The 22,050-nt window shown below is 38.9% G+C and overlaps 1 protein-coding gene across 1 annotated transcript in view; it reads right to left on the reverse strand.

The window, feature by feature from the left end:
• Positions 1-22,050, reverse strand: part of necab2 (N-terminal EF-hand calcium binding protein 2) — a 53,123-nt gene that overhangs the window by 15,097 nt on the left and 15,976 nt on the right. The window contains exons 3-8 of the mRNA XM_061283884.1: positions 19,809-19,917; positions 18,294-18,319; positions 17,569-17,666; positions 8,535-8,671; positions 7,507-7,631; positions 1,263-1,342 (exon numbers count right to left, since the gene is read on the reverse strand). Of these exons, the coding sequence (XP_061139868.1) occupies positions 1,263-1,342; positions 7,507-7,631; positions 8,535-8,671; positions 17,569-17,666; positions 18,294-18,319; positions 19,809-19,917 (575 nt within the window). The remainder of the gene's footprint in view (positions 1-1,262; positions 1,343-7,506; positions 7,632-8,534; positions 8,672-17,568; positions 17,667-18,293; positions 18,320-19,808; positions 19,918-22,050) is intronic.

Here is a 22,050-nt window from a genome sequence, read left to right on the forward strand (position 1 = left end):
TACATGTTCATGTCCTCAGTCCTGATACCAACACTCAATCACAAAATTTCATTTTAGTCAGAGCTGTGTGCACTGCTTGTACAAATGTTTTTGCACGCTAAAACGACAAGACTGTCAGATATTATTAGAACATGTCTCATTAGTGTTTTGCATAGGCTTGGCTTAAGCTTCGATTTTCTGCAGCTCTAAATCAGTGTAGTGGGACATTAAATATTCAACAGAGATTCACCACCATGCATAATCTAACCTATTTAACACTAACATGTCAAATAAAGGTTAAAGGCTCTTCTGTGGTGACTGTCTCAACACATGGCAGAAAAAAAGATATCAGCCATTAGGATCACGTCACATCACCTCATGTCACATATCGTAGTGTATCTTTACCCAAACCAGCAAATGCATGATTAAATGATCAAAGACGACTGTTTAATCAAGACTTTTGTGTGTGTTGGAGCGTGCCTTACCTTGGTTGACTTTCTCAGACACGTTTCAATAGAACTAAGTTTGGACTCAGAATATAGTGCTTTCATTTGTGCTCATATGACTACAGGATGAGAAGGCGAGGGTCTTTCAGTGAGGCAGTGTTGCCAGAGGTGCACATGCATCAGCAAATGTTGGATAATAATTGTTGTAACAATTCTTTGAATAATAATGATGCACTGGATTTATACTGTACTTTTTGTTAGCTTCAAATCATATGGCATTGGGTTAGGATAGTGGATCTTTTATACGAGAAATAAATTATGATTATTAAATATGAGAAATAAATGATTAAAAAACTGAAATATACTAAGAGCACACGTATGCACATTTGCACGTATTTTGTCCATATCTAAAATGGCATTTTTGTCATACATGTACTCCTTTTGCCTCCTTTGTCTGTCTCAAGAACTGGACATTGCGTTTAGTTATTCATAGCTGATTCTGCTGTTGTGGTTCACTCGTTCAGAGACAGCTGAGTCTGCTGGATATCCATTAGGCTTAACATGTTCTCTACTGGACCAAACAGCCCTCTCCTCTTCCTCCTCCTTTAGCAAGCAAACCTGTTTCCATGCTCCTCAATTATGGATACGTTTTAGTCTTCTTGCAACTACAGCTTCAACGAGTGTCAGCAATATAAAAAGAATGGGTAAAAATAGATAACGTCAGACTTCATGTAACTGGAAGGGCACATCAGTCTGTCGACACTAATAGTGAGTGAATAACAGGAAGAGGGCAGACAAATAGACGAGCAGTTTGTGCATGTTTGGGTGGGTTCTTACTTTATTCTCCAGTCGTCCGATGAGTTCAGACAGGCGATTGATTTGAGCCTCGAGACCCTCTTTCCTTACCTCCACTGCACCTGCAGAACATATACATGCACATACATGGATAAAAAAAAAAAGTTTTAAAGATGATGCCGACAGCTTTGGAGACAAACTGCAGTCTTGCATTTCATTGCCCTCTCAGTTTATTGAAGAATAAACAAGTCATTTATGAAATGCTGCAAATCCATTTGTGACAAGTTAATTGCAACCACTGCAGTCCATCTGATGTTTCGTTTGCATCTGCATTACTTATACAATTTTAGCAGCTAGTTGCTGCGGGGAAAAAGACTTTGGTTATGTTCGATGGAGGTACAGTTAAACAAAACATCCCAATACAGACAATAATGTGGATATCCCTGTTCTGTCACCAGTCATATGTATATAATAGTATATAATACAATGTAGTTTTAAATCATTATAAAACAAATACAATCACATGCATGTTGTAAGAGTAACATATTCACATTTGATCAGATATTGAATTTTGAGTCATAGGATCAGATGGAAAATGGCTGTACAGTACACAGAAAAGACTTTAGAACACAACCATGGTAACAAACTCCTTTTTCCATCAGTCAGATTTCTGATCTTACATGTTCAGGGAGATGTAACCTCAAATAATTCAAAAGCACTTTGCGTCTTTCTATCATAGTCATTTCTAGTTGGGCAGTGAGCTGAGTGCAAGCCTGGAAATAATCACAGTTGCCCTGAAAATATCATTTCAAGCCCATTCTCAGGGAACCACACAACATTTTAACACTTTGTCTAAAGCAAACGAATAAATAAATACATAAATAAATTAATAAATACATCTCTGTGGTGAGTGCAGTGATATAGATTCACAACTAGTAATCCAAAATATCAGCCAATGTTTTTTTCCAACACATATTTTACATTTCATAGAGTAGTGAGTTATTTTTTTTTCAGATCAATAGGTTTATGATGCTGTTTTGGGTCAAAATGTTACTAATTTCTCCAGCCTGTACCTGTATAACGCAACCATCCCGTAAAAAATTAATTTCAATTTGCACTGTACATTACATAATAAACCATAGATGCTGCATAGTTATCATACTGTATAGTCATTATATTACATCACTCATTGCTGTCATACTATATCGCTCATGATCACGGTCATAGCATGTTAGTAACTTGTACATATCAGCAGAAATACACACCTTTGTTGACATAAAAAAACGAGACCAAGATAAATTATTTAAATATTTTTCACACCAATAATGTGGGCAGGGGAAGTATAAAACAAACTGAGACAATGCACAAGTGTCCATATCATCTTCAAGTTAGGCTAACCTCTCAACGAATGTGGGGAACTGGTTCTGGCCCCACACAAGCAAAGTTGAACTTTTGTGCCATAATTCAGAAATATATGTTTGTCAGAAATATAGTATTTACCATTACTAACAGAGTGGCATGGTGACCTCCAGGCCTCTGCTGGGAAGTTAAAAATAATATTTGGGAAAGCCTTTTAACAAGAACTGAGCTTCAGTAGGGTTATTTAGAGGCACTTTAGATGGTGAAAGGTTTTTAACCAATGTGATTGGTTAATTCTGAACACAGCCACACAGTTAGAAGAGCGTCTGCACACTTGTGCAATCCTAAAATGTTATCTAAATGGTTACTCTTTACCGGTACTTCACCCTCTCATAAATATTTCTCTCTTTTTGCAATTAAGTTGTAAAGTTTATAGGGCGCCGTTATGGTGGGGGGAAAAAAAAGCAATTTATCTTGGTCTAATTTATTTTTAGCACAAAAACCTGGCATTTGTGGGTGTGTAGACGTCTTATTAAATCAACTGTATATATCATCTGATGCCTGACACACGCGTCACATTACTGCTCATATTCCGTTACTTTGTACTTGTGACGCTCGTAATCACATCAAAGTTGAATCAAACCTAATGCAATTGTCAGTTTTTCATGAATGGCAGGAACCCAAATAAATTGAGAAAAGATCATTAATCATTGCACCTCTTTGGAGTAGCTTCCCCCATTCCTGAGTGGGAGTGTGCTTGTGTTTCTTTGCACTCGTCACCCGTTCCAACCCCCATCTCATGCTCTCTCCTGATCACCCTTCCATTTTCTTTCCTCTGCTGGCTCCCTGCAGCTAATCAGAGAGCTGACTGCCCACTATTCATTAAAAGCTTTAACAGCCAGTCAATTAGCAGCTACCTTCCTCCACACCAACACACACAGAAACTCATCAAATAATCCAGAGCATGTAGCCATGGAGGCTCTTGTACCTTAAAGCCCAGTGGTCATTGATGAAAATGAGTGCCCTGGTCAATTATAAAAGTGAATCAGGAATTACAGCTCTCAAAATGAGCAGATGGTTGAGAGGAGCAGGCCACCTATTGACTTTCTACTCTATTAAAATATACTTTCAGTTATTTCATATTCACCCCATTTAACATTTTTACGGCGTGCCAACCCAGCAGCCGAATGTTTATGTCATTTATGTGCAGTCATACTCAAATTAGCTAAAGTGGAACTGTGCACCTTCTGTTTTATCGACTATATTAGGCAGGTCTAGGAATTAGTTTACAAATGCAGCCATATGGTAAAACTGGTTGAATTTGTGTTACAATAGATGGTGTGTCGGGCAACTTTAGGGACGTTGTAGGCAAAAGAACGTTCATCACACAATTCTCACAGTCTGGGAGGTGTATTTGTCATGTTAGATTTCAGTAGTCTCTAACTTGTTTTATAGTGTATCTAGTCTTTCTAGTTCCTAATTATCACTCAACTTACAATTATAGTGTATTTTTCTATGCAAGCTTAGGCACGGAATTAAAATATGAAAGGATGATTCAAAGTCTGCTGCTCCTTAGTTTCCATAGCAACCACTTTATAAAACTGAAAGGGCAACTCATTTATGGAATGTTGTATTTCAGTTATGAGTGCATATGAAGAGTCAAGGGGTTGTCGGATAGCTTGATGACCAAAATCACGGTAGAAAATAATATTTGCATTTCAGCCGACTGTCACCGAGACAAGCACACAAAACAAACAACTACTCTAGTGCTTTTGTGTACAGGGGAGATTAGCACACCAATAATTTAATTCCTTGTTGTAACGACTGGGTTTTTAGTGGAAGAGTTCTGAGATGACTTTTTTTTCATTTTAAGAATGAATTCAGACTACCACACAAAAAATAGCACAAATGCACAGCAGTCGACATTTCGGGGAGTACAAGTGGTACCAAACCTGTACTGTGGATATCCCTGGACGGCTGAGGGTTACCTATTGAACTACATTCAAGCAAGCAATGTGCCCAAACAGGACTTTTGTAAACCCCAATTAAATGCAACAGATTTTAAAAAATACAAAGGAGATGCACTATGCCATTGCACAGAAATACAATACAGCAAGTGGATGCTCAACCTGGAGTTAGCTGTAGATATTTTTAGCTCTTCAATTCTCTTTCCCCCACTTTTGCTCTCAGCTTTGATCTTCAGCCAATCCATCCCCTCTCCCCTGCAATTCCACTGCCTTGCATATTTATCTTGCTCCTGATCAAGTTACACACTTTGCACAGTACAGTGGCTACACTATATCACTAGCACAAAAGGATGGGTGTCTGTGCTTCCTATGTGAGCAATAACAAGACTAGTTGAGAACATGAATACAGTGAGGAAGGTTTAGTAAAGAAGGTTTAGCTTCTACTCAACAAAATAGGAGTGAGATAAAATAGGACTTTGGAATAATTGATCAATCAAAGAATGCCATCTTCCTGACTCAGTATTGTCTCTACCATCTGTGTCCCTTTTGACGTATTGCCAGTCTCAATGGTTTGGCTCATCTCTCGATCATACTGCAGCTACGTCTCATCCTTGCCGTTATCAATAACTTCAGATACCGTCATGCTTGAGAGTGTAGCGTAATAGTCCAAAAACTTTTTCCATGTTAAAAATAAAATACTGTCACTGACATTGTGTTAGCTAAAGTTGAATACGAGACACCTAAACGCAATACTTTGAAATATAGTACCCCTTGCTATTTATTGTGGCGGTCAAGTACGGACGAGACAACAGCATAGATTGACTAAAAAGAATTTCCACAGGCTTTATAGTACAGTAGTCCGAGTGAGGTCAAGCATCAAATTACTGTTTCAAGTTCTGTACTATTACAATTTCACACTAATCTTTAAGCGCTCAGTGATTGGTGTTTCCCCAAAGGAAATTGGGGTCGGAGTTCACGTCAATGTATTTTAGCAGCTAGAGGATACAATTTTCTTCACTGCTAATTAATTTTTATTTGTTGGCTCTCTCTCTCTCTTTCTCTCTCTCTCTTTCTTCTTGGTAAATTTTGCTAAATCAGTACAACAATGACAAAATTATTTGAAGATTTTTTTGGTTCAAATGTATTTAAAAACACTGACATTTTTTTTTATAGCCAACCTGTTTCTTCTGCTTTTCCTTGAGCTATTTCTACATCTTAATTTCGGTTAACTTTAGGTAAATTCAATTGACTGGACATACTTTTGAAAGACACAGTCCTGTCTATATGCTGTAAGGTTGCCTGTGAATATCAGAGCCCTTACCAAGTATGAAGTCAAAGCAATTGACTAAAGACCCCAGGGACAGAATTGTCTGAAGCCATAGATCTGAGGAAGGTCAGTGGAAAAAAAAAAAATCCACTGCTTCGAAGGTACCGGTGAGCACAGTGGCTTTGATAAGCCAAAACAAGTCAACCAATCAAGCATGTATTGTAGAGTGGCTACATGCCAGTCAGTTTTATAGAAAATGTACAAGGCAGCTGAAAGGACTGAAATTATCGGGAGCCAAAATTGGCTTATCTGATGAGACAAATACTGATCTCTTGGCATTGAATGCCAGATATCATGATTGGAGGAAACCAGGCACTGCTTATCACCTTGGCAACGGTCTCCCTTCAGTGAGTCATGTTGATGGCAGCATCAAGTTGAGATATTTTTTAAGCGGCAAAAACTGTAAAACTAGTTTTTTTCCTTCAATGAAATTATGTAGAATGTTTTATTATCTTTGTTTCTGTCCATAATATATGGAAAGTGTTTTTAAAACCAAGGAATACAATGGAGTGCAAATCATTTAATTGAATATAACAGTGCTTCAAGTAACTTTTAAGAGTACCCACAATTTAGCCGGTGTTTTGCCAAAGAAATTTATCATCTTGTTAACAACATATATACTCAACACACAGACTATCCTACCACAATTATGATAACTTTTTGAAATTGTGCGTATGATGGATAATTTCTTCCTTTTAAAGAAACCACTTTATTACATCTAACTACAGCGTTTGGTACAACCACAAATAACGATGTGTCCATGCTCTCTAATATTGTATGCTTGAAGATAAAAAGTAACTTTCTTACCAGGGTGGCAGCAGTCTATATTTGTCATGAAAAACAACTTCTACACTATTCAGCTATACCTGTTCAGGTTTGGTGTGAATAGTCATGGACATTTCTAGATACCTGAATACTCATATTATTTATTTATTATTTATTATTTATGGTTTGTGCATTCTTGTTTTTATTTTGTGTCGTCTACTTGTATGTCTATCGTGTACTATGTCTCGTCACCGTGGGATAGAGGAAACGGAATTTCGGTTTCTTTGTGTGTCTTGACATATGAAGGGATTGACAATAAAGCTGACTTTGACTTTGACATTCTTATTATTATTCACTTTATATACAGATTGAATGATTTGAGTTAACCAACTGGATTTGTCCAATTGATTGCTTCTACCACAATAAATCATGTTCAGTCAAGCAGACAAGCAGGCTATGTGGGTTGGCTATGGCCACTGTGAGGGCCACCGGGCTCACCCTGGCCAGATGGCTCCGTGCGTCAGAAACTTTCTTAAAAGGGAACAAATCAGGAGGTAGATGTTTGTCTTATTTGCTCTATTTAGAGGATATTATGAGTTATCGCAGAGTACATTAAGCTTCTGCAATATTGTCATACACTGTATATATTGATATAACAGAATGTTGGTATTGAGGTCATGTAATGTTATGTGGGCCTCTGAGTTAAGTGAATACTAAACTGCTGTGTCAGTCAAGCATCTTTCGCCTAATGATCGTGGGCGTGAAGGTGATCATACAAGCACATGATGGATGGGTCCAGCCATAAAATATAAGGAGGCATTGCAATCTGATTGTGTGTATGTGCGTGTATGTGTGTGTGTTTGTTCACCTGAGGCAGTGTTGATGGTCCTGACAGCCTCCTTTGCACTGATTCTGTTATTAGGGGGATAATCAGGAACAACGCTGTCATGACGCCTCTCTGACATTCGGGGGCTCGTCTTGGCTGAAATGTGGCTGGAATGGAATGGAATAAATTACTGAAATGTATTCATCTTGGCCAAATCAGAAAGCCAATTTTTCAGTGCCCTGAAACCCCTTTCACATAGACGAAAGCCAGAACCCCATAGGACATGTTTGTTTTTCAAATTAGAGTACATATGAAAAAGAAGATTATTTTTATTCACTTTCTACCGCTCATCCCATGCAGGGTTGAGAGTGTGCTGAAGCTTATTTCAGTTCACTTTGGGTAAGAGGATAAAGTGTACCCCTGACTGCTTGCCTGTTAATCACAAAGCACATACGATGTACAGTTACATTTACATCTATGAGCTTGCGTCAATAATTAACATGTTTTTGGAATGCTCAAGGAATCCAAAGAAAAACAACCACACAAGGGAAGAGCATATGAACTCGTAGAAAAATGCCCGAGTTGAGACTTTCAATCATGAGGCAGGCACAATAACCAGATGCTCAACTGTTCTGCCAGAAAGACGATATGCAGCAGACTGAAAATAGTTTTCAGTGTGTTTGCGGGAATCAGTAGTGAAGAAAACGTGCTGTTTATGAGGTGTGTTAGGAAAGTTTCAGGACTGGTGTAAACAAACACATTTCAAACCCACTACAAGATTTTCCCTTTGACGTTCATAATTCACATCCTTCTCATCCTCGAGGGATTGTTCCAGGAACTTCCACAGCTCTGTCGTCATGGCCATAAGGATGTCGTAGGATCTCTTTGTAGACATGATGGTCGATTGTATGGATATGTTGGATTTGCAATACACCTTTTGATATCTGTCCAGGGATTTTTCTGACACACCTCATATAAAATGCAAGCCGTAATTATTGGTTAAACTCTAACTTTTGAGCAACATAGCCTACTGTACATATTTCTGACAATACATTACACCACAGACTCACCCTGACTGGCTGTGTTGCTCATCAATGGCATCCACAGCACTTTCCACCGAATTCAAGAGAGACTGGATCTGATTGGCTGACTCCTTCAGGAGAAAACGGGTCACAAACTGCTCCATGTTTGTTCCTCTCTCATAAACCTGTTGAAAGAATGATACAGTTATGTAAGATGGAATCTTTCATTTGGTTGGAAGTTAGGTTTTTCAGAATCCCATTTATTTTCTATCATTACTCTCTTTCAACTCTCTCCTTTTGAGAAGATATTGAAGCGCACATCTTGATTTTTTCCCATCTATCCATCCACTTCACAATTGAATGTCATTTCATAGTCAACAGAATGCAACTCTCCAGAGCCTTTCTACCGTACGGACCAAACTCCTTGTGGACTCTCCTCGTGTCAGATTCATTGCTTCAATTTTGGCCACAGAGAGTGTGACAATTAGAAAAAAAATACATAAACTTTATACCATAGTCAGAATCTTAGCATTTGGCCCAGGGGCACATAAAATGGCGTAGTTTGTTTCAGATTATATAAAAAAACAACATACTAAGATACAATAGTTGTAACAGCTTCCCATTCAACTTTAGGGTTCACAGATTTGTATTAAAGAGAATTCAGTGTTGAGCAAGGCAATGGCGTTCTTCCCAGATCACTTTAGTGGTCTATCGAGGTTGTCTTACGTTGTCTTAGCCAGGGGCAGAGCTACGTGGTGGCCAATGCTGGCCATAGTGTGCCACCCCCGTGTCAGGGGAACAATTTGATGGAAGTGATTCTGTGGTGCAAATAATTAGTTCCGCCTTACTGCCATTTCCCCATGGTCACATGACAAGGAGGTTCCTAGAAACTCTGTCACCATATCTTTAGTTTGGCAATCTACCTCAATACTGTACTAAGATACGTACATATACATCCAAGCAGTAGGATGTGGAATTTGACAAACATACTTTTTTTAACTGAATTGTATTATAGTTGTATTTGATCTGATTTTCTTTTATAAACTTGTCTTTTGACACGCAAACGAGTTTTACAGTTCAAAACCTCTCCAAGAACAACTATGACGTGGCATGGGATAAAAATGGGTTATTTAATTATACTTGTATGTGAAGGGACTAAATAAGCAGAATAAAATAAATAAATAAATAAATCACACTCATGTTAAGAAGCCAGTTGGAACCACTCATGTAAACGTCATAACTGACTTCATTTGCACTCCAGAGAGCAAAGTCAACCAGTCATGTCAGCTTAACTGTCAAAAGTCACAGCGCAGTGATTCAAGGAGACAATTAAGTTCCAGTGTAGTCAGCCGTTCTCTGCTGCTCTCTAATCAAAAGACAAACACTCCCAGGAGACGCACATTCACACAGGCCACTCTGACGTCTATTATCAAAGTTGATGGCTTTCATAAAAAAAGTACACAAAGGTCCGCCCATCATTAAACATGCAGTCAAACAAAGAAAGCCACAAACATAGAATTACGCCCTGTAACTTCGTTCTCGAGAGCTGATTCCCAAACGTAGCCATCCATCCACCCCTTTGTCATGTCTGTGCTACCCAAAGGACTCTCAAACCGTGAGAAAATGGCTGTGCACCAAACGCTCACCATCCAACTTGATGGAGCTTGAGAGGTGCTACTATAAAGGAATGGGCAACACTGCCCAAGGATAATTATGTAGGCCAAGCCTTTGTGAGCAGAAGACTTGAGGCTGTAATCATTGCCAAAGGTGCATCATCGGAGTAGTGAATACATACAATATGTACAAGTGATGTCAGGTCATTTAGTCACATATAGTCACATAAAAAAAATTGAAATACTTTCTGCATGCACTGCATGTGAATTTAATCAAATAACTCTTCTTAAGTAAGGCTTTCTTAATACTTTGAGTTGACAATATGTGTATGTACATCCAATGCATGAATGGGATTGCAACTATTTTGGAATGTTTTGCAACTTTGGCAGTTTTTATCTTCTTTTCTAATATTAGGGGTTACTGCTCGAAGGGGCAGCCGGGGTCTTGTGCTGCTTACTTTTAATATGAATCTAGGAAGATAGAATAAAAAAAAAAGCTTTTCAACAAAACAATAGTTTTTATGAGATCAGATAGACTCTCTGCAACATTAACTTTTGTATTGATTGTCTTGGCCAAGAAAGAACACATCAATATGGCGCATTTAAAAAAATCAACAGCTTCAGAATCCTTTGGAGAGAACACCTCAGCAGTTTGAGATGTGGTGTTGCATTGCCTGAAGCTATTTGAAAAGCACAATAAAGAAAGTGCATTAACAGCAATACGCGAGTGTGCTACAGGATGGCGGAGAATGGCAGAGCGTACCCTAAACCATGGCTTTCCTCTGGAGGATTTAAATTCACTTATCTCTCAGCATCCTCTCTAGTCTCATGTCCTTCAACGGAGTATGTACTGTATGGGAGAAGCAAAGTACATACTTTCCTTTTGGACTTAATATATGTATTTTAGAGAATGGCAAATCTAGGTTACATAAAACACTTTTTTTTTTCATCATTATGCAGTTGCAAAATGACTACCACTGGTAACCACATGCATATGTGAAAATTTATAAAAATGCGGAATGAATACAAAAAGGTAGGACTCGTGTGGTGCTGAAGTTTTGAATACTACTTCATCGCTACATTGGATTACTACTTTGCTTTGTGATACAATAAAAGAGGCACAAAGCATGACAATTATTTGTTGTTATCATTGGAGTGTTATTGTAGTTCTATTTTAACTTCTCTGTCTAAAGAATATCTACCTTTAAAAGCTTGTTATCGATTCCATAAACTATCAGAGCGTGAGTATGCTTATGCTCAGCGAGGGGTGTCCTTGTACGCCATTCAGTAAATATGTAGGTCAATGATAGTAAGGGAAGCAATATGTGCATGCATGCACGCACGCACACACACACACAGACACACACGTACACACAAAAGTGTGATCCTGCTGGCTCAGTCAATTCTCTGACCAGATTAAATTCACCCGATTTCATTATGTTACGTTCATTTTGTAATAAGCAATACCAAAGGTTGTGTTAGTGAAGGCCATATTGAGGCTGGATGCGGGAGACTTGAAGTGAATGTTTTCAAAGAAGCTAGCCTCTTAGATGTGATGAGATGCGCAGAGGTCCTTCACCGATCACCACATAACTACTGTAGACTGACATTGGGACTTTCTTCCTTTGAACTCCATACAAAAATGTGTGCAGGAAGACACACAAACACACAAATGCTAATAAAATTGCAAAGAGGGGCTGATTGCCGGGCTAAGTTAAGGGGCCAAGTGTACATTCTCTTGGGTCAGTGATCTGTGTGAATTATAGATCACAGTGATTCTATCTCAGGTTTTGTAGCTGGGCCCATGGGGCCTACTTGGCCGAGGGGAAAAGTATGATAGACGTGTGCAGAATTGCAATATGGGAAGAAGCAGTATGAGGGTGTAGCATAAGAGCAATTACAGTATAGCAAAGCTTATTTAGAGTGTACACTGAAAACGCCTTTTTTTTTTTCATCTGACAAATAGGAGTTTAGTGCTCTATTTTTGTAGGAAGTGCATGTGCCCGTTGGCACAATTGCCGATTGATCTTGATATTCATATCAGCTCAAGGCTATTTTGTCAGATGGGTTTCAGGCAAGTTGGGCGGGCTGGCGCAGCAGAAGTGTGACGAGTGACAATTTGACAGCAGAATGATGTATTGCATTCTTATCTGTCAACAACGGGCATCAAACCCTCGCCTTTGAATTATTATATTTAATATATATTTATTGTATTTTTAAAATCAACATACTGGGCGGAATAGCTAATTGGATAGTCACACTACTATTTGTGGGAGGGAGGGCATTGTCCTACCTCCTCCCAGAATTGCACTACAAACTGATCACAAAAATAAGAGTCCAGAGTCAGCAGCTTGTAGTTTTCCATCTGACTCACTTTCTCTTTTACAAACTTCAGTTACAATGAAGTCGGGAAAATGTCAATTAAAAACAAATTGCAACAAGTTCCATTCCAACCTATATTACATTGAATACGCTACAAAGACAAACTGATCAAACTGTTTTTGGAAGTATTCACCTATTTTGAGTAAAATGCCCACAAAACATTCCAAAAATCCAAGGAAGGGGCATGTTTACTATCGTGTTGCACATTTCCTCTTAACAACACCCCATAAGTAACTGGACACTAAATATTGAAGCTTTGCTTTCCCATTCTTGCTTGATGTGCAACTTCAGTCGCTCAACAGTTCAGGATCCATATCATCATATTTTGCGCTTAATAATGCACCACATATGTTCAGTGGAAAATATGGTACCTTTTAGTGTTAATGGTGCTTTCACAGATGTGCAAGTTATCAACACCGTGGCTACTACCCTCCCCTCACCTCGGACACATGTACACATGTACCCCTCACCCTGATAATTTCATGAATTAATAAAAAAAAAAACAATCTCAATACGAGTGTCTAAATATGGAAACAAAAATTAATCGCCTGCTGGGCAGTGCGCCCTCTCAGGAGATTATATCTTAATCAATTAATTTGTGCTAATTTGGATTAGTCCATCTAAAGCCACAATTTAGGAATATGACCTACAACAGATGACTTCAAATTGATTTATACGTACTTGTCCTGGAACATTTCAGACACACCTGTGGCCTTGAAGCGTAACATGCGATACTCTCGTAACATAAAAGATGCCTGGTTCATTCATATTATGGCAGTGTAATAAAACCTAAGCAAAAGCTTGCAATGGACACAAAACAGTGTTCTGTAGTCATGCTCACAATCACACCTCTGGACAATTTGGAGTGGTTAATCATTTGGAATGTGGGCGGAAACTCGAGTACCCGGAGAAAATCCTTGCAAGCATGGGGAGAACATGCAAAGATCAAACCTTGCACCGCTGAACTGTGAGGCGGACATGTATATATATATATATGTATAATGTATGTGCATGTGACTTTATGTAAGGAAAGATAGTGAAAAGTTATTTCAGTTTTTTTGGTCAGTTGTATGTTTATATCTAAATTAAAGCCATTATGAATGCATTAGTTAATAAAAATCACAAGGAGAGCAGTTTGTATATTTCATCTTTGGTGTCACCTGCAGTGTGAAGTGTGAAGCTCTCTTGCCACTTTTAGTATGTTTACTATAGAACACGACTTGCATAAATTTGTGGATGTGAGTACAAAAAGATTTTTGAAAGACTACATTGTATTGTAACCCAGCAAATTTCTGAAATGGACAGCATGGCTGTGACATATGGTTAACAGAGAATGATGAACTTTGTAACTAGCACTCCTAAACAGCTATGCAAAAACAAATCAGCAAGTGGCTAAAAGAGTGTGAAAGTTGTTAAATAGCTACCAGCAGGTCAGAAATTCCCAATCAGACGACATGCCCACAAAACTGACAACCTGACAGTATCAGTACAGTGCTAGCCTTATGGGCTTTCGGGAAGACATGAGGACATGATGGAAGTGGCAGCATGGTGGAAAAAGACTGAAGATGCTCAAAGTAAATGATGGGAGGACAGAAAAGGGAAAGCGGGGAAAAGAGAGTAATGATAAAGAAAAGTGCCATTGCATTAAATCTTTAAGTGTCGAAACCTCCATCTGTTCTCTTTTCACCCAATTACCGAGCTCCATCTCTCTCTTCTTCACCCCAAAGTATGCTGCATTATTCATGCTTGGGTGTAACCTCATCAGTCAACTCACCCAGCTGACAACAACTCTGCCAGCGTTCTCCCTTGACACACTAAGCTAAAGAATTTGTCATTCACATTCGCAACTACAGTATGTGCTGACTTTCTCGATCAAGTCGGATTTGTTTTGAATAGTCTTTTAAACGATTAAACAAGAAGTAGGCATGCGTCTTTCGAAAGCTAGTGGTGCAGCTCTGGCTGCTCCTTTGTAGCATTGCTGCTCCAACTCAGAGAGCACCTTCGTGGTGGCAATGTCGAAATGATTTGATTCCTCCTTTCATACATTTCTCGGAACACTACACTGGTTAGAGTCAAGGGAAGCTGAGGTCTATAACGGCTGGCTTACGGTGAAAGGTGGTTACATCCTGGATATTAACCAATCAATCACATGCAACTATTCCCATGGACGCACATAGTTTAGAGAGGTGAATCCCAACCAAGGCACGAGACCAGGGGTGTCGAACTCATTTTTTTCGCGGGCCGCATTGTCGTCATAGCTTCTTTCGTAGGTCCATTATAACTGTCAACCCAAATAAATGTATCAGCACCTCATATTATATACAGTAAAAGCTACAAAACAAACGAGTAAAAACTGGTCAAATATTTAAAAAACTGATATTACTAAAAGTGAAGACAATTTGCAATTCTAGTAATGACACACGAATTTGATGCAGAATTTGTCTTCCCGGGCCACATCAAATGATGTGGCGGGCCCTATCTGCCCCCCGGGCCTTGGGTTTGACACCTCTGCACTCGACGGCTTCATACAATTTTAAATCACAGCTTCCTGTGAGCATATCAGTTTTGTGGCTATTAAACAGGCCCAGATATCACACAAACTGAATAAATAAAGACAAGATCATTATCAGTACCCGGAATCTTTGTTTGGTGGTGTGCCCTGAGATTTGCCTAATCTAAGTGTATAACTTGTATAACTGTGTTACTCTGTTCTCCTTCCCATCTTTACTTCTTTACCACAACTAAACCCCTCTTCACCTTCATTTCTCTTCTATTGATTGACCTTTGCTCTTCCCGCTCACGTTATTGTATACTGAAATCCTCCTTCATCATGATCTATTTCACCGTAATGCTCGGGATGAAAGGCGAGGGTGACGTGCATGAGGTCGAGGCTCTGGCAGGCAATGGAGTCGAGATGAAGGATGAGAAAATGATAAGGAGGAAGTGAGGAGTCCAAAAATGTGAAGGAGGATGCTTTACAATTTCCTGAACAGATTTAGAAAAAAATGGTAAACAAGATGATAGGATAACAGGCGGAACAGATTTAGAACAGATTTAGAAAAAAATGGTTAATAAGATGATAGGATAACGTGTGTGCGTACGTGTTGAAGTGCAGAAGAAAAAGAATATACAGCTCATTAAAGGAAGCATTTATACAAGACAGGAGATTTAATGAATTCTTGCGCATGCACACACACGCACACACGCACACACATATGAGGGACTTTTACTTAAATCTTCCTTCTACACAGCCAATTAAAATTGTTTTCCAGCACAACCTCTGACATAAATAGTACCATAAAAGAAAGAGATAAGTGGCTGAAAGAGCTTGTAGACAATTTATTTCTTCATGAGTTTGATGTCTTTGAAAGGTGAAAAAAGTCTCGTCATTAAGTGTTTTCAAAATGTTTCCCGAACAAATTCCCTGTCTACTATTGTCTTCAATCTTAATCATTTATCATGTTGTCATTTTGGGAATGTGCACTCAGTGATTCGTATAACGTGCATTAACGTGACAATATGCTTCATATGGTAAGTGGCATTGCGTCACTCTTTAGAAGGAATGTCTTAAACCTGACATCTAACTGAAAGTGATGTCTCAGGTTTCAGCTATCACAGCACAGTACATTATGAAATAAAAGAACAATTATGTCCTCCTCGTAAAAGCAGTTTGTCACGTATGCTTTACAAAAACAAAAACACAATCGTTATCACCTTCTTTTGCTTCTTAGGTATGGGATTACCACTATTGGTTCTTCTCTACTTTTGTTTTATAGGAAAAAAAATCATTGGCAACGTTACACAAGATAACCCACGTTACTGAGGTTATAGGTTTATTTTGATAGGTTTCTGTAAGAATGATATGTTTCCATTTATCCATTTTCTGTACCACTTGACCTGTTCTACGGCGAGTTTAAACAGCATAACCAACGGTCGAATTATGAGGAGGAATTTTTCAAAGCAGCGATTTTATTTGAGGAGCATCTTATTCATGTTGAGGACCTATTTTTGGCAGGTTAATCCCAATGATCTGCAAAATGTTTTTTTAATATAGTAATAGAACTATATAATGGGGATTAATGGCAGCTCATGACAGTTTTACATAGGGGTTGGGGGGGTGCGAAGGGGTGGCAGGAGGTTCAGTTGGGAAATCAGGCTTACTTAAAAACCTAATAAAGTTTCATCACTCAGAATTTTCTTTTTTTTTTACTTTGAAATTTACTGTGCACATACACCCCCATTCACAGATTTTATTCAGTGTTTCATGAATGAAAGAATGAAACAAATATTTTCTAATTTCACTTTGCAAATCTAATACTCTCTGCCATACTCGTAGGTGTGTGTGTGTGCTGCTTGATGCTGTGTGTGTTTGGATGCATGCTGTGCTGTAGGCTCAAGTTAAAAGATTAAGACAGAGCTGGTGGATAGAGATATAGGGACATACAGAGCAGATCCAAGACAATGGACTGAATTCTCTCTCTCTCTCACACGCCAAAGGACAAGAACATCAACTGGATAGGGGAGGTTTCTGTGGCCCAGCTGCTATTTATAGCTTGAGGGAAAAACTAGGATGACTGATTTCCATGCACGTAGACACACAACACAATGCACAGACATGAATACATAAACACTCGAGAGACAAAATGGACATCTTGATATTTTCCAGTAGCCCACAATGTGAATGCATGTCATTATTCCCGACTCCCTGTGCAGAGCGAGACGAGTGTGGTAAATACAGTTTGTGTTATGAAAAGGGATTTTGCATTTTTGCATCCTGCAGTGGCAGAAAGAAGAGTGACGACACTTCCCCCGAGCTATGCACTCTGTGTCTTGCCATTAGAGGTGTGAACCACAAGTTCTCTGAGGATGAGCAGGGCACACTTTTGCGTCAAGGGAGTCTGATAAAGGCAGGTTTAGAGTGGTCTGCGATTCCTTGCTGTATTGGAAGACTTGAACAGTTTTTTCCTTTGTGCACTTTTAGCGCTTATCTGAACTCTGGTGGTCATGAGCATTCATTATAAGGTAGACTGGTAGAATTTAACTTCAACTCAGCTATTTTTATTTGCATTGTTATGCATGTGCATTACCTTTTTAGTAAAGTCCATGGCTTTGAGGATGGAAAGGTTGAGTGTCTCCAGTGAGGCCAGAACTCCTTCATAGTCTCCCATGTGCCTCGCAAAGTAGTCTGAAAACAAAAATATATGTGGACACAATTATTATTAGCCTTTTAATAAAGCATTAACTATGACTAATACTGTGAATAAATTTGACAACATAAGATAAATTGTTTTTGACTAAAATTACATTTTTTAATGAGTGCCCTGGTGAACAACAGTGCAAAATCGATAGGGTTTGCTCCACCTCTAAATTCAGAGGTGCAAGGTTCGATTCCAGCTATGGCCTTCCTGTGTGGAGTGTGAATGTTCTCCCCCTGCCTGCGTGGGTTTCCTCCAGGTGCTCCCACATTTCAAACACATGCATGAAAGGTCAATTGAGCACTCCAAATTGTCTGTAGGTGTGATTGTGACTAGAAATGGTTTTTTTTTTTTTTTTTTTTTATCTCTGTGTGCCCTGCGTTTGGCTGCCCACCAGTTTGTCTACTGCCCGAAGTCAGTTGGGATAGTCTCCGTTTCAGAAAATAGATGGATGAATGAATTTCCTATAACAATACAGAATTGCCTGGCTTGCCTTTACTCATTGACGAATTAGTTTTAGTGTGTCAAATGTGACAAAGTGGTCACCAAAGGTTGGTTTGAGCAATTGAAGGAAGCATTTGTGTGAGTGTGTGTTTGCGCGCTTGTATTATACTTACCACAGAGTTCTTTTGTGTCAACATTACTATCGCAGCACAGGACATCGCAGGAGCGGCAATGTAAAAGGTGAGAATGAAAGTGGAAACGGAAAAGAGCAGGGTTAGAAAAGGATAGGCTTCAGCATGCAAACACACACACACACACACACAAACACACACACTTGGAAATAATCAGGTTTGGTTCATTGTGTGTCTGCTAGAGCAGGAAACGTGATTAACAGGGATGAGCCATAGACGGATGGATTGAAAAAAAGAGAATTAAGACATAGCCAGACTGAGAAATTTGTAACCAATGATGCAGTAGAGGAGGAGATGGAAAGAAGGACACCATCTGCTCAGTGCCTGAATGATTGTTCAGTAAATAATACAAATGCCATGAGACGCTCCAAAAATAAAATTACTTTTTCATTGCTATTTCACAGGGGATGGAGCCACTTGGAGAAGCAAATATTGTAATTATCTGCCCCACCAAATTTGATCCAGGCCTTTCCGTGAAGATGTACATATAGAGTGGAAGAGGAAGAACTTTTGAGATGTTTTGCACTGGACATCTGGATGCAAAGTGAAAATAGATGATTGCTTATTACTCTTTTTCCATTTGAGTTAAACATTAGAATCCAAATGGGAAAATTTGGTCAATCAGTTTCGAGAGACTTTTGTCATTCTTAATGAGCAATAGTGCATTAACAAACAAAAATATGTTTCATGATAATTTTGCCACTTGAGGAGCGCTAAAACAATTTGCTCACCGCAGCACAAAGATGGCACAGTGCTGTTGTTTGATGTCATCATGTCATTATTCTCAATGACCATAAGAAATCATCGAATGAATTTGTTACGTTATCCCTCAATTAAAATTGGTAAAGATGAGAAGAAACAATGACAGATGGATGAAGGCTGAGGGGTAAGAAGCTGTTTGATACGCTCATCCCTCTTCATTCAACCATTTATCAACTTCCTGCTCTCTCAAGAAATGCTTACACTATCATTTTAGGTTTTACTTGAGCGAATCAATTCCTTTCTAGCTTTTATATGGTAATGGCGAGTCCTAATGTGTGAGTGTCACGCACACGTCAATAAAATGAATAGAATCTTTCTTGTCTGCAAAGGAGTAGATTAATAATACACCTGCTTCAAACAGCCAGATAAGTTAATAGACACATCATCAGTCTGCATCGGCATTTATCACGCTGACTTTAAAACGTGGCGTGCAGTAGTGATTGTTAATGTTGCATGCTATATCAAATTCTAAACTTAAACAACAACAGCAATAAGATTCTGGTCTGCCTGGCTTTCTTTATAAATGTACATTTTCAAGATAGCGCTGTTGTGTAAATGCTCAAGGCCAATGCTGATCAGTCACTCACAATCACTTCTACTGATTGCAGAATAGAGGTGGTTGATTAGCTCAACATATTTTGTCGATACATTGATTTAATGAGAGCCAATCAAGGAGGTCTACAAGGAGCAACTGCAACAGACTCACAAAAACACGCATGCCGTATTTATGCTTACCTGGTGTTATCAGAGTCAATGGTATGAAATAACTTTTCCAGCTCTTCCTCGTTCAGCGTACCATCAGAGAAGAAAGCCTGGAACTCATCCAGAGAGAGTTTACCATCATCTAAAGGAGACACACACACACATGCACACACACACAAACAATGATGTGAGGGGGGCAAATGACAGTTTCTTTTGCAAGCATCACTATTTAGGGCTCCAAATAACTTTTTTATTGAGGAGTAGTTCTTTGTCGTTGCATCACATGGACATAAATCAAAGGTTTTATTCAACAGTAAATATATGAAAATATAACAGTTGAATGGAGGGCTTTAAATATCCAACTGAAACTTCTACTAAATAATTGTGTGTTCCTGAGAATGGCAGGTGAGTTCAAAGGTGCAGGGTTCGATTCTGGCTTTGGACAATTACTACCTTCCTGTGATGCTACTAATACTTTTCTCTGAGGTACAGAGCTGAATTTTGACCTTTTGACTTAGCTCATCAGTGTTGATGCGCCTGATCAATAGTTGCTTAGTTTTCCTCAATACACATACAACAAATTGCTTTTCTGGTAGTTGAAAATCGGTCTGTGTTTCTCAGACAGCCCTGATACATACGGAATTACAGTATTGTTGGTCTGTCACTCTTTTCTTCCTCATCCAGTGCACCCTTTCCACACCAACCCTAGTGATGTAGTAACTAGTAAGTTAGAGTTAAGTCAAGAGGCAAAACATCACCCAAAACAGTCCAGTTGCAATCGATTCAATGAAATAATAATTCACAGGCATCCTACCTACTATTACTTCTTGGATCGTCATACAAATACACAGTATGGCTCTAGTTGTCAATTCCTTTTCAAGATGCCATAAAATCAATCCAGCGTGGCTTTCAGTCAAGGATAAACTAGCCAAACTCCTGCTGCCTGTCTGAGTGAGTACAATGTCGATCATGTTTCAAAAGCTCAAGGCTGTTTGGAAAGCACTTGAAAAGGTCACAAAACAGTATTGGATTGGTGCTCGTTTTATGAAACCCAATGTTATTGAAATTCAGTTTTTTTTTTGCATGTACTGCTCTGTGGTTTGGATAATATTTACGGTCTTTTATAATCTAGCTAAAGCTTTGATTCACTGATCTGTCCAAGAGTGTGTCTCCATGTGTGTATGTGTGTGTGTGTGTGTGTGCATGCCTGCATGTTGGAGAGTCATTTATTTAACTATTCTTGAAATGCACATCTGCTTTTCTTTATTTCATCACCATCCATTAAGAGCCTTTCTATGCCTGATGGACTGCAGCAAGGGAGGGGATTTTCCTGGATTCACGGCTCATATGACTGATTGTCTCACCACATGATGCAGCGCTAGATATCAAATATTCATTTCCCTGCCCTGAAAGTGTGCTTGTCCTTGAGTGTGCTTGAATGGATGCAGGAGGTTGAGCTGTGGGGCTACTGCAGCACAGTAGAAAACCACAGGGATTGCAGCTTCACAAAAGGTGGAACTTAAAGGTGCTGCGGGTAAAAGTGGGCTTCCTTTCCCCCTTCTACAGTTTTCTGGGGGCACCATAAGTATTTTTAAACACCTCTAAAAAATAAAAGTCATTGTGTAAGTTTAGTATTTACAGTCCAGGGACTATTTCACCCTTTTAACATGTTCCTGCCAAGTAGTACATTGATTGATCTAAATGTTTATTGTTTTGTTTTAATAATAATATGGCATATGCCTGATGGTACCAGGCATTCTTTTTTCATCTTGTCTTTACCCGTTAACCAATCAGCTCCACCATGCCACTTGCGTCTCCAGGAGTATCTTGTTTTCCTGTCAATTTGCATTTATTTAATTCCTTGTTTTCTGTTAGTATGTGTCAGCTCATTGTCACGTGTCATGTCACCCTAAATCATGTTGCAGTTCTTTTTGGGGTGAGTTCTGTTTTCTTCCTGAGTTTGTTTGTCATTTTGAAACATACGTTTTTTAAAGAGTGTATTAGATAATTCTACATCTTTTCTTTGCCTTTTCTCTTTAGTTTTTGATCAAATATTTTTGGTAGATGACTCATGATGCCCAGTCTTCTCCCTCCTTCCCTGCACCTGAGTCCACTTTTTGCCTACACAACGCAAACCGTATTTCCATCCCGCCTTTCTGAAAATCGCAGCATTGTTCACAGAGCGAGTGAGTGCGCCTCGAGAGAGCAGGTTGTATTTTGGAAGAAGACGTTGATCAACATGGGATGAACTTTAATATAGTAGAGGTGAGGCATC

Source organism: Syngnathus typhle, linkage group LG7 (genome assembly GCF_033458585.1).
Source record: "Syngnathus typhle isolate RoL2023-S1 ecotype Sweden linkage group LG7, RoL_Styp_1.0, whole genome shotgun sequence".
NCBI classification, from domain to species: domain Eukaryota; kingdom Metazoa; phylum Chordata; class Actinopteri; order Syngnathiformes; family Syngnathidae; genus Syngnathus; species Syngnathus typhle.